At 36.0% G+C, this 12,166-nt stretch overlaps 1 protein-coding gene and 1 pseudogene across 6 annotated transcripts; both read left to right on the top strand.

Annotated features, from left to right (window-relative positions):
* Window positions 1–562: 562 nt before the first annotated feature.
* Window positions 563–7,544, top strand: LOC107467320 (uncharacterized). Of its 6 annotated transcripts, none has more exons than XM_052254475.1 (15): window positions 563–711; window positions 866–1,465; window positions 2,904–2,982; window positions 3,342–3,420; window positions 3,510–3,566; window positions 4,115–4,170; window positions 4,749–4,983; window positions 5,281–5,364; window positions 5,611–5,685; window positions 6,007–6,090; window positions 6,359–6,423; window positions 6,500–6,710; window positions 6,802–6,890; window positions 6,980–7,094; window positions 7,210–7,544. In XM_052254475.1, the coding sequence occupies exons 2-15, from the start codon at window positions 955–957 to the stop codon at window positions 7,249–7,251; spliced, it is 1,782 nt and encodes a 593-aa protein (XP_052110435.1). In that variant the 5' UTR covers window positions 563–711; window positions 866–954; the 3' UTR covers window positions 7,252–7,544. The 6 variants fall into 6 exon arrangements, with proteins under 6 accessions (XP_052110435.1, XP_015941859.1, XP_052110434.1 ...); XM_016086373.3 differs by having other exon boundaries at window positions 3,339–3,420; XM_052254474.1 differs by lacking the exon at window positions 2,904–2,982.
* Window positions 7,545–7,780: 236 nt separating this feature from the next.
* LOC107467321 (monooxygenase 2-like) lies at window positions 7,781–10,292 on the top strand (annotated as a pseudogene).
* The last annotated feature ends 1,874 nt before the right edge of the window (window positions 10,293–12,166 follow it).

The following is a 12,166-nucleotide window of genomic DNA, read 5'->3' as shown; positions in this document are numbered from 1 at the left end:
TTAGGAAGCCTTCCTCTCTCTTTTGTTTTTTTTGTTTTCTTTTCTTTCTTGTCTAGTCACAAAAAAAAAAAAAGAAAATCGAGAAAAATCGGTAGATGATATAGTAACAAAATAAGTTAATTTACACTATAAATAAGAATTTTTCAATTTCAAGAAGCTTTGGATCTATGCTTCTAGGTAATTTTTTTTCGTATTCTCCAACTCGACAAGTAAAAGATTAATTCACTGTAAACCTGATATTTAATAAGAGTTTGTTATTGATCATTATATTCATACATAAAATAAAATTTGAATTTTTGATATTTAGGTAAGTGGCAAATGAGATCAACCCAAATTGGTTCTCCCTGTAAGGATATGTACTTAACTCTTGTTTTTTGGACCGAAATGTAAATACCTATTTTTGAAGGGTCTGTGATCACTGATCACAATATGTAAGATGGGCTACTCCCAAAGCCTCAATAATTTTGGGCTTTGGATTAATTTTATCCAAATAGGCCCATCTCGTACACCAAAAAAATAAAGAAGAAAAAGCATCGTCTAAGCTATGGTTTTGGTTTGAAGGACGAGGCAGCATTTTGAGTGAGAGTGAGTGTGAGCAAAAGCATTGATCCATTGATTTGATAGTGGTAACTGGTAAATTCTTGAAGCTGATTTTCATTTTCTAGATTCAACCGCAAACCCTAACGCCTCCTAAGTCAAAGAAAGAGCAAGGTGATTCCGATTCTGATTCTGATTCTGATTCTCTTCTTACAATCATTCACTTTTCATATTAATTTCAACGTTCAATTTTCGATTTCCGTCGCTGCAACGTTCCCGTACAATTAACGCTTCAAAACTCAAAACTAAGAGCATTTTGTAATCGCAGCGTTGGAGTTATGATGGACTTCGATGAATATGAGTACTTAGAGAAAGCAGTTGAGAATCCCGAGCTTAGGAAGGAGAAGGAAGCCACTAATGGCAGGAGTGGAGGTTTCAAATCAGAAGAGAAAGGGTATAGTAGGAGTTCCAGGCATAAGGATGATCGTGATGGTGATGATGATAATGATAATGATGTGGATCACCGCTCTAAGCATTCAAAATCTGGCGATGGTTCTCGTGGTGATTACGATAAGCACAAGGAAAGAGGCTCGTCGCATCGTCACTCCCGGTCCAGAGATGGAAACAAGGAGAAGGATGAGCATAGAAGCTCTAGGAGCAGCAGGGATGGGAAGAGAGATAAGGACAGAGATGATGAGGACAAGTATGGAAGGGAGCGAGACAGAGAACGTGACCGTGAAAGGGACAGGGAGAAAGAGAGCTCACGGCGAAGCAGAAGTCAATCCGAAAGGCGTAAGAGTGATCCTGATGACAGAGAAAGAGAGAGGAGTCGTGACAGGGAGCATAGAGACAGTGAAAGGAGCCGGGATAAGGATTACAGAGACAGGGAAAGGGCAAGGGAATCCAGGGAACGGGATAGAGAAAGCAGGTATCCTTCTGTTGTTTCAATTTTATACTTTTTGGGAGTGTTTAATTGTTTAGCTGCCTACCTAGATGGTTGGTTTGTTGGTTCTTTTAAACTTGCTACATCTATTGAGAACAGTGGATGATTATTCATATAAGACTATAGGCTGGTGCTATAGCAAAGCATTGGATATGGAAAGGATTAGATATGCTTTCCACTTGAAAGTTACTTGTTATATGACTAAACTGCCTCTGTTTTTATATATAAAAATCCTTTGGGGATGTTGATGTCTGTCATAATTGCTTTCAAAATGTGACTCCTGGATTTCTAGTCTCTATAATTGTGTCATTTTAAAATTAAATCGTTGTCAAAATTCAGCTAGTAATAGGAGTTGCAAACTTACTACAAAACCAGATATATTTGCATTCATAAATTCTGTTAAGCTTAGATGACAGGAAAGACATTATCCTCTTAGGTAGAATGGACAAATATGGCTTGACCTTACTTTGTGCTGAAATTTAATATATAGTTGAAAGAGCGGAAGGGAGCTAGGATGATTGGATTGTTTGGTTTAATGCTTTGACATCATGTTATGAATTATTTGTCCTAGAATTTTAAGTTGTTGGACAAATATACACGAAGGACTTTATATCTAACCAAGTTACCCTTGTCTTTGACTATGGCATGCTTGCCTTCCTTTGTACTGTGAAACTCATTGTAAATTTGCTTAAAAGGTTGTATTAAATTATTTTCTACGCTAGATGGAAATAGTGATTCTGTGTTCTATATAGTTAGTTTTGTTGTTATCCAGTTTTTAAGCTTCTGAATATTGAATATTAGATTCTGGGAACTCGCAGATATGGTAGATTGTTTGTTATAGCTGCAGTGATGCATGTTATTTATCTTCCCTTTTGAGCTTAGTTGCTTAATTGCATTTATTATGTTGCAGAAATGCTGGTGAGGGAGTAATGGGCTATGCTTAAGAGAAGCTATCTCATCTTCTGATGCCTTTGGGCAAAAACAATGTTCTGCATGTTAGTCACAGTTTTTGTAATGGGTGTAGTTGTTATTAATTCAAGAAATATCATACTTCTAGGCTATTCTATAATTAATGTCCAGGTCTTGTATATCAATTGGTTCATGGGTTCTGAGTGAATGACTTGTGCGACTCTCAGATGATAACATCTTTGACACCTATGCTTTGTTTAACGTGATAAATATGAAACCAAATTCAGTACACTTTGATTCTTGTCATTTCTATACGGCATGGATATGATGGATTTTTTGTGCTCTGTTCCATCGTGTTATTGGTGATTAGTACCTTTAATTTAGTCTCGTCACTAGGGACATCTTTTATAAAACTATAAACTATATATGAAAGTAATTTCATTCTTTATGCTTGTGTGGTTTCTCTTACCAAGTATATATAAGCTTTTAACAGGTTTCAACTTAATGCAATTAGGTCCCTCAAACCTTCGTACTGCTATCAATCCAAATTGGCGATGCTGTTTCAATATAAGATTTTGTTTTATTTGTAGAAGGTACAAATCTTGTGTCAGTAGCATTAATTACCATTTCCATTAATCTCCAGGTCTGGTTCTTTTTGAGTTAAACAAGCAAAGTGATGAATTCAAACCTGTTACCTAAGGATTTCATGTTAACTTAATCTAGTTCCCTGCAGGCCTTTGTCACGTGGAATTGGACTTTATACATTTAAGGCCAATTATCTGCTCCTTTTCAAATTTAAGGATTATGAAATTTTTGTGTTGGGAAAATATGGTTGATCCAATAGTTTGTTATCCATATGTTATTGTTTTTTTCATATCTGAATTGCTATGAAGAGATGCACATATTCGAATAACATGGGCCATAATTTTGCACTTTTCTTGTGCTGCAGAAGACATAAAGAGAAAAAGGAAGAGGCAGCAGAACCCGAGGTTGATCCTGAAAGAGATCAAAGAACTGTGTTCGCTTATCAGGTAATCCAGATATATCTGGAATGCAACCAGATGTTCTGTTTGCTGACATCATTTATTGCAAGCACTAATATGTCAAAGCATTTCCCCAGATTTCTCTGAAAGCAGATGAAAGAGATGTGTATGAGTTCTTCTCAAGGGCGGGCAAGGTCATGATACTCCATATACTTTCTTATGTAACGTTAGAGTTGCTTTCTTCTGTTAGTTTGAATGGAACCATGTAGTATAATATATAAACGTGAAGAAATACCTTCTAAATGGATTAGATTCTGTTTCCTTCTGACCTTCGAATTTAGTATATCTCTGTTTCCCTTAAAAAACAACGTTACCTGATGAAATATAGATTGTAAACGTATAGATTGTTTGTCTGTCAGTGTGACTACATCCATTCTTATTAATAACTTAATATAATTTAAAGATCATTATGAAGAGATGAATAGATTTACACTGTAGTAAATCGTGAGCTGCCAAGTAATTTAAGAAATTTCACTAAAAGTGTAACGTTCATGATTGATGTTGCACCTTCTTGCCTAACGCCAATAGTATATAGAATTCTGCAGTGATGCTTGGACAAAATTCTAACTTATAATATCTCAATTGCTATGCATTTCTACTTTCTTATTTTGGTCTTTTTGGTTTCAAGGTTCCATTTATTTTAATCTAGGTCTTCCTGACATCTCTCATTTATCAAATTCAGGTGCGAGATGTTCGGTTAATTATGGACCGCAATTCAAGACGCTCTAAGGGTGTTGGGTATGCATTACATCCCTGTGCACAGAACTAAATCATTGTTTCTCTTCTCAGTTATGCCATGTAGTTGCCATTGATGACTATCATACTTTTCCCATTTAAGAATCTTGAATGCTAACTTCTGTTTATAGTTATGGAAACTGGGGAGTAGCATGAAACAGGTGCTGTTGGCTGTTAAATAAATGAATGAAGGATGGCACTATATCTTGAGAATTTGTATATCATGTTTGATTCAAGTGAATTTGTACTACTTAAAAATTGTGTGCTAGTTTTATGAACACCGAACACCACCATAGGGGTTGACAAATATACATACTGATATATTTATGATGCGAGGGAACTGTGGAATTAACAAGCATAGTTTTTGCCAAGTTTTCATTGTAATAATGGTCTTTTATCTTTTCCCCCTTTCTATATGTATCGAAATCTGTTTCTCTATGTACAGTGATTTTACAAAACTTTCACCATCTCAATTAATGGGCCATCAGTGCATTTGTAATTAAAAGTTACATTTTATAACCCTGCTTTTTCAATGGCTTTGTATGTTTATATAATTAATATTTTTTTGTTTATGTTTACAGGTATATTGAGTTCTATGATGTCATGTCTGTCCCCATGGCAATAGCACTTTCTGGCCAATTTCTTCTTGGTCAACCAGTGATGGTGAAGCCATCAGAAGCAGAAAAAAATTTGGTTCAGTCCACAACATCTGTTGCTACTGGACCTGCTGGAGTTATAGGCCCATATTCAGGGGGAGCAAGAAGGCTATATGTAGGCAATCTGCATTTCAATATGACCGAAACTGATCTTCGGACGGTGAGCACTTATTTTTCTTTTGGCCTATGTACAATTCGTCACTTCTAAATGAGTCTCTAGATTTAATAGACCGCAAGGGGTCGTCATGATATGATGCAATTCTGATTGTAGAATGAGCTAGACTCATGTACTTAGAATGTATCTAGTGTTTTTGTTTCTCTTCCCTTTCTTTGTCAATTAGTTGAACTCAGGATCTTGTTTTTCCTTCACAGTTTATTGATTTATTATTTTTGAGTCCAATCTTTCCCTTCTAATTGCCTGTGTTATTCTCTTGACTTCCTTGGTCTCATTTTTTAGGTGTTTGAAGCATTTGGTCAGGTTGAGCTTGTCCAGCTGCCTCTTGATGAAAGTGGGAACTGCAAAGGTTTTGGCTTTGTGCAGGTGATTTATCATGACTTTTTTGTCTGGTTAAATGCATTCAATTTTGGTTGCCTCTTCCTTTATGTTTTTATAACTTTTCCTTTTCTAAAATTATATGTTATAGTAATATTTGAAGAGGTTGCCCATATTCTATGCGGAAGCTTTGATTGTATTGAACTGCGGTCTGCAGGACTTGAGAGACTAGTCTTCTATAAAATTGCAATTTTTTCTAGCAGTGTCAGTTGATTGAACCATTGTTTATTGTAGTTTGCACGCCTTGAAGATGCGAGAAATGCACAGAGCTTGAATGGTCAATTGGAAATTGGTGGCAGGACAATCAAGGTACGTACTATTGTTTTGTCCTTAGATCTGAGTTTAGTGGTCCTTGTTTGACTCAAGTCAGGTTTTATATTTTGGTGAAGTTTGAGCTCATGCTTGTTTTGGAGAATGTGCATTACTAAAAATATCAAAATGAGCAGTCAGCTTGTGGAATATAACTTAATTTTCAGGAAAATAGACAACTAAATATGATCTTCAGTGTCCATAAATTAATAAAAGTTGGATGCTAATGACTGGCTACAAAATGGATATTCTGTTTATGATCTTTGTGTGTAGAGGATCTAAATACAATGACCTGATTGCATTTATTTATTTATGGATTAGGTGTCCGCTATTACTGATCAATCTGGAATGCAAGAAGTTGGAGGAAATACTGGTGATCTTGATGATGATGAAGGTGGTGGCTTGGTAAGCGATATATTTTGTCTGAAGATTTGCATATAATATCTTTAAATGTTACTATGTTTCTCAGCTTTCCCATAAAAGCTGCTTCTCCATGATTGCATCGGAGCCACCACATTTAGTATAAATATAATCATATTTCGCTAGTATTTTATTGTGGATTTGTGGTTATTATTTAATTGAATGCAGTTAACAATAACCCCCACTCTTCTCGTGTCCCAAGTGCAAGTGGCACTTGTACTGGTTCTTAGCTGACCTTTATTATATTTTTCAGTCCCTGAATGCCAGTTCTCGAGCATTACTCATGCAGAAGTTGAACCGCAGTGGCACTGCACCTAGGTTTGTTTTACATTCCAATTTGGCTCGTCATATTTTGATATCACTTTAGTCTCACTTCTTTTGCTTTTGTTTGTAGCATGACTGGTTCAGCTGGTAATGCTGCTGTCAACGTCACTGGCCTTAATATGCCCGCAACAGTCGGTTCTCCCCTTTCTTCTATTCCTACGGTACCTGGATTGCCAGGTGGAGGCCTTCAAGTTCCCACACCTACCATTTCCTCTATTGATACAATTGGTGTTCCAAGTGAATGCTTACTGTTAAAGAATATGTTTGATCCCAAAGACGAGGTGGTTAAATGACCTATATTATGAAGATTTTCACCTTGCATTCTTTTTCAAAATAGTGACCTGATGATATTATTGACCTTATGTACTGCAGAAGGAACCGGATTTTGATTTGGATATTAAAGAAGATGTTGAGGCAGAATGCTCTAAGTTTGGGAAGTTAAAGCACATCTTTGTCGATAAGTGAGTATAGTAAGCTTTACGTTCCTCTATGCCTTCCATAAGACGATAAGCTGCAGCTTTTTTATCTTTTCATTTTTTATGATAAGCAGAAATAGTGCTGGTTCCGTCTACTTACGGTTCGAAAATACTCAATCCGCAATAAGTGCACAGCGTGCCCTACATGGAAGATGGTTTGCTGGGAAGATGATCACTGCAAGCTTTATGGTGCATATGACTGATTATTTTTGTTTTCTTTGTTTTGATTTTTCCAGATTTTCACAGCTTATCAGCTTTCTACCCTCTAACCAGAAATCTATTAAATCATGTGAATTGTTGGCAGGTTCCCCAGACATATGAGGATAAATTCCCAGATAGCAGATGAATTCTCATTGGTCCATCGTTTGGTAGTTATTGCATGATGAATCATGTAACTAAGTCATGTACTTCCAACATGGCAAGTTGGAAAGCTGCTGTTTGCAAAAGCTATATATATAATGGGGTTGCTTTGATTTTAAGATCCTATTGCTGTTTTTGATAGCGGCAATGGTTTTGCAATGTTAGCTAGACACACTACTGCTGTAATTCAACTTTGGTTGATGGTGATAAATTGATAATCTCCCAGACCAAGTTTTGGGAGACAGTAATGTTCTAATTTGTTTATATTTCTTATTTAAAGTTTGCGTCCGCAATAATATTCTGTAGAGAGTGACTGTTTTAGGTTAGGTATGTCCTTAAATTATCTTTTTAACTAATACAAGTAAAAAAAAAAACAATTTTTTTTAATTATTATCTTTGTTTAGTAGTGGAGAGTAGTTAAAAAGTTGTATTAAGATTTAAGAGATGTCAAACCTGGGGTGTCAGCAGTGACTCATTTTTTGGGCACGCCAATCGAAATATATTGCATGTGATAAAACAGTTTGCAAGTATCAAGTATCAAGGATGAAGAATGATTAGAGAACTGCAACGTTTCTCTTCCTTGGATCATCCCGAGTACTATGATGCTTCTCTCTATTTATGAACCTATTTATGGGAAATTTGTCGTTCTACTGATAGTACTGTATAAAATAGAAAATTCTTTTCTATAAAATTTTTTAATGGGTAACTTTAAGCGAAACCCATAAATAAATATTACGGACGAACTTAGTAGGCATTCAAATAAGAAGGGGTGCTTATGAATGGCCAATCATAAGCAACAAATGAATTATGGGACCTTGGTCCTTCAATAATATATCAGTCATCATATATTTCAAACTTCAATATGTAAGGTCCTTGCATGTGGCGTGCTCAATCCTAACATTCAGATTAGTATTCCCCACAGAAAAGCAAAAGCATGGAAACAACAAAAGTGTTAGTTGAAGAAGATATTGTGATTGTTGGTGCTGGAATTGCTGGCCTCACTACTGCATTGGGACTTCACAGGTATCTTCCATGAAAATTATTATTGTACTATATATAATCCATATGTTGATTATGTGATTTAGAGATCATAATATAAATTGTTTGGTGCAGGTTGGGTATCCCAAGTTTGGTGTTAGAAAGTTCAGATAAATTGAGAGCCACTGGTTTTGCTCTATCAATATGGAAGAATGGATGCTGTTGATGCTGCAAACACCCTCCGCTCCAAACATCCTCAACTTGAAGGGTAACTACCAACTAACTATTTATCATATCAATACTTATTCACATTGTCAATCTTGACTTATCACTTATGGTGATTTTTCGGGTTTCAATTAGTTAAATTGAATTAGAACTCGAATTTGTTTGCAGGAGTGGGACTACTACATTGATCACAGGACCGCAGACATCAACTATTTCTTTCAAGGAGCAAGGAAAGAAGTGAGTGCGCTCTATATGCATGAATTTCACTCTATTTATGCTTTTTTTGTGTGATTATTATTCAGTCCTCTAATTTGATTTGAAAATTTTGCTATATGGGTGAAGTGAAATTCGTTGTGTTAGAAGGCACATAATGTTGGAAGCACTTGCTAGTGAGCTTTCTAGTGACACAATCAAGTATTTGTCAAAGGTTGTTGCTATTGAGGAAACTGGATTCTTTAAGATTCTCCATCTTTCTGATGGAACAACCATCAAAACTAAGGTAACTAGCATAATGTGTTACATTACATGACATGCATAACGAACAAGTTTTATCCAATGAATGCAAGTTATTAGTAAATTTTAACTTATACATACATGGATTTTTTATGTTTGCTACTGAAAAGGTTTTGATTGGTTGTGATGGAGTGAACTCTGTGGTTGCAAAGTGGTTAGGCTTCAAGGAGGCCGCTTTCACTAGAAGATGTGAAATCAGAGGATGTGCAGAGTACAAGAACAATCATGGATTCGAGCCTAAGTTCATGCAGTTCTTCGGTGATGGTTTTCGAGCTGGTGTTATTCCTACCGATGAAAAGGGTATTTATTGGTTTTTCACTTGGAATCCAACCAGTGAAGGTAATTTCTTTGTTTCAGCCCATAATTGTTCAAGTTCCCTTACTTAAAACTATGAAAACAGGCTATATTCTGTTATAAAAAGGCACTTTTGTTGATAATAGATCTTACAAATGGCTAAGCACACTAACACTTCTCCCTTTGAGGGGTGTACTGTGGAAATTGTTACCTGTTTGGACATTCATTTACAACAGTTATTAGCTGATGAGATTTAACATTATGCTTACCATTCTTGCAGATAAAGATCTAGAACATAACCCAGCTAAATTGAAGCATTTTGCATTGGACAAGCTTGAGAAAATACCAAGTGATGTAAGATCAATCATAGAAAACACCGAGGTAGATAACTTCTTTTTGTCGCGACTGAGATATAGACATCCATGGGAGCTCTTGTTCGGAAACATCAGCAAAGGGAATGTGTGTGTTGCCGGAGATGCATTCCATCCCATGATGCCAGACATTGGCCAAGGTGGTTGTTCTGCTTTGGAAGATGGTGTTGTTCTAGCAAGGTGCCTAGGTAGGTGAGGTATTTTCCAAGAAACAAGGAACTCATTTGAAAGATGATGATGAAGAGAAAAAACAATACAAGAGGATTGAGGAAGCTATGAAGAAATATGCAAATGATAGAAGATGGAGAGGCATTGATCTCATTAGCACATCTTATATGGTAGGTTTTATTCAACAGGGTGGTTCTAAATTGGTTGGCTTTATGAGGGACAAATTATTGGCTACATTCCTTGGTGGCTTGTTACTCAAGAAATCTGATTTTGACTGTGGGAAATTACACAACCACCAATGAACCAAGAAAAATCCTTCTATAAATCGTGATCACTTTATCCACTGAAGGTATTGACAGGTTCCATGATGAGTTCTAAAAACGTATGTTAAAAAAAAGTTATTTTATACCAACTTATGAAACCCTTCTCTTTTTTGTAAAATGATATGTACATTATAGTTGTTATGTTATTTTTACTATGACCCAAATAAATTTATAAATTGAGTATTTGAGTTGTTGTTTGCTTGTTTTACTCTTCAATAATTGAGTTAAAAAAAGTTGTTAATGCTGGAAAAAAGAAACTATGGAAACGGAAATACAACGCCACTTCCTACCGATAATCTAAATGGCCAATGCTTCAATCTTGATTCTTAGTATCTCGTTACTCTCTATCTTACCGCATTTCACGAGAAAATTACACTGCAAAGTTCCTTCCCTTTGGCCCTTAAATTGTATGTATAAACTTTGAAATCTCCAAGGCCACTTTATATATAAGACAATTTTTATTCTAAACTTGTAATTTTTCTTATTATATTTATACACTGACAATCAATTATTTATTCGCATATAATATATGTTGGTATAAAATACACATTAAAAATGTACAAAATAACATATATTTATAAACAAATATATGATAACTAATTTGAATTGGTCTAGTGATTCGATCATTCGTCCGCTTAAACAAGTGTCGAAAATTCGAATTTTACTTTATACATACAGTAACTCATTGACCAGTTGGTAAACCCTTAAATGGAGTTTTGATCCGCAACGGATTAGGAAATACCATACAACAACAACAAAGCCTTATCCCACTAAGTGGGGTCGGCTACATGAATCAAACGACGCCATTGTGCTCTGTCATGTATCATGTCTACAGAGAGACCGTTTACATGTAGATCTCGTTTGACCACCTCATGGATGGTCTTCTTAGGTCTTCCTCTGCCTTTCGCCCTTTGTCCATCTTCCATCTCATCCACCCTCCTGACTGGATGTTCTATCGGTCTTCTTCTCACATGTCCAAACCACCTGAGACGCGATTCAACCATCTTTTCCACAATGGGTGCTACTCCAACTCTCTCCCTTATATCTTCATTCCTTATTTTATCCAATCGCGTGTGACCACTCATCCATCTCAACATCTTCATCTCTGCCACACTCAGCTTATGTTCGTGCTCTCCTTTAGCCGCCCAACACTCCGTACCATACAGCATAGCCGGTCTTATAGCGGTGCGATAGAATTTACCTTTAAGTTTTAAAGGCACTTTTTTGTCGCATATAAAACCAGATGCACTCCGCCATTTTGACCAACCTGCTTGGATCCTATGATTTACATCATGTTCAATCTCTCCATTATCCTGTATGATGCACCCAAGATACTTAAAAAACTTTTAACTTTTCGTAGGATGTTCTCTCCAATTTTCACCTCTATATTGGAGTTTTCCCTTCTAAGACTGAACTTACATTCCATATATTCCGTCTTACTACGGCTTATGCATAGACCATACACTTCTAGAGCTTCTCTCCATAACTCCAACTAATGTACTTGATACTTGTTCTAACTCCTTATTATGTGATGAGAAAACTAATGTACTTGATACTTGTTGTAGGGATCAATCACTTTAAACATACCCCTAGCAGAGAATGGTTTGAAACAGATGCAGTTTTGCGAGTTAGCTTGGGGAACTTTCTCTTTTTCACTATTCTAGCAGTTCTAATGATTGGCGTCAAGAACCAGAAGGATCCTCGTGATGGTTTGCATCACGGAGGTTGGATGATGAAAATAATTTGTTGGTTCCTTCTGGTAATCTTTATGTTTTTCCTTCCAAATGAGCTCATCAGCTCTTATGGTAAGTGTTTCTTCTAAAATTTTTTTATCTATGTAGTTGAGCCGATTCCTTATACTTAAGTAACTTGACTACCAGGCGACACTAAATTTTTTGATTGATATCATATATGAGGGCTTATCACACACTTAAAAGTGTTGGTTTGAAGAGCCTGGGGTTATTGGAAAATGGACATTGCATCTTGAATGAAAAGTGGAAAATGTAGATAAAGATTTTCTAAGTTGTTT

This window comes from Arachis duranensis, chromosome 9, assembly GCF_000817695.3.
Source record: "Arachis duranensis cultivar V14167 chromosome 9, aradu.V14167.gnm2.J7QH, whole genome shotgun sequence".
Taxonomy (NCBI): Eukaryota; Viridiplantae; Streptophyta; class Magnoliopsida; order Fabales; family Fabaceae; genus Arachis; species Arachis duranensis.
Note: the sequence above shows the minus strand (reverse complement) of the source record. Positions and strands in the feature narration are given on the sequence as shown.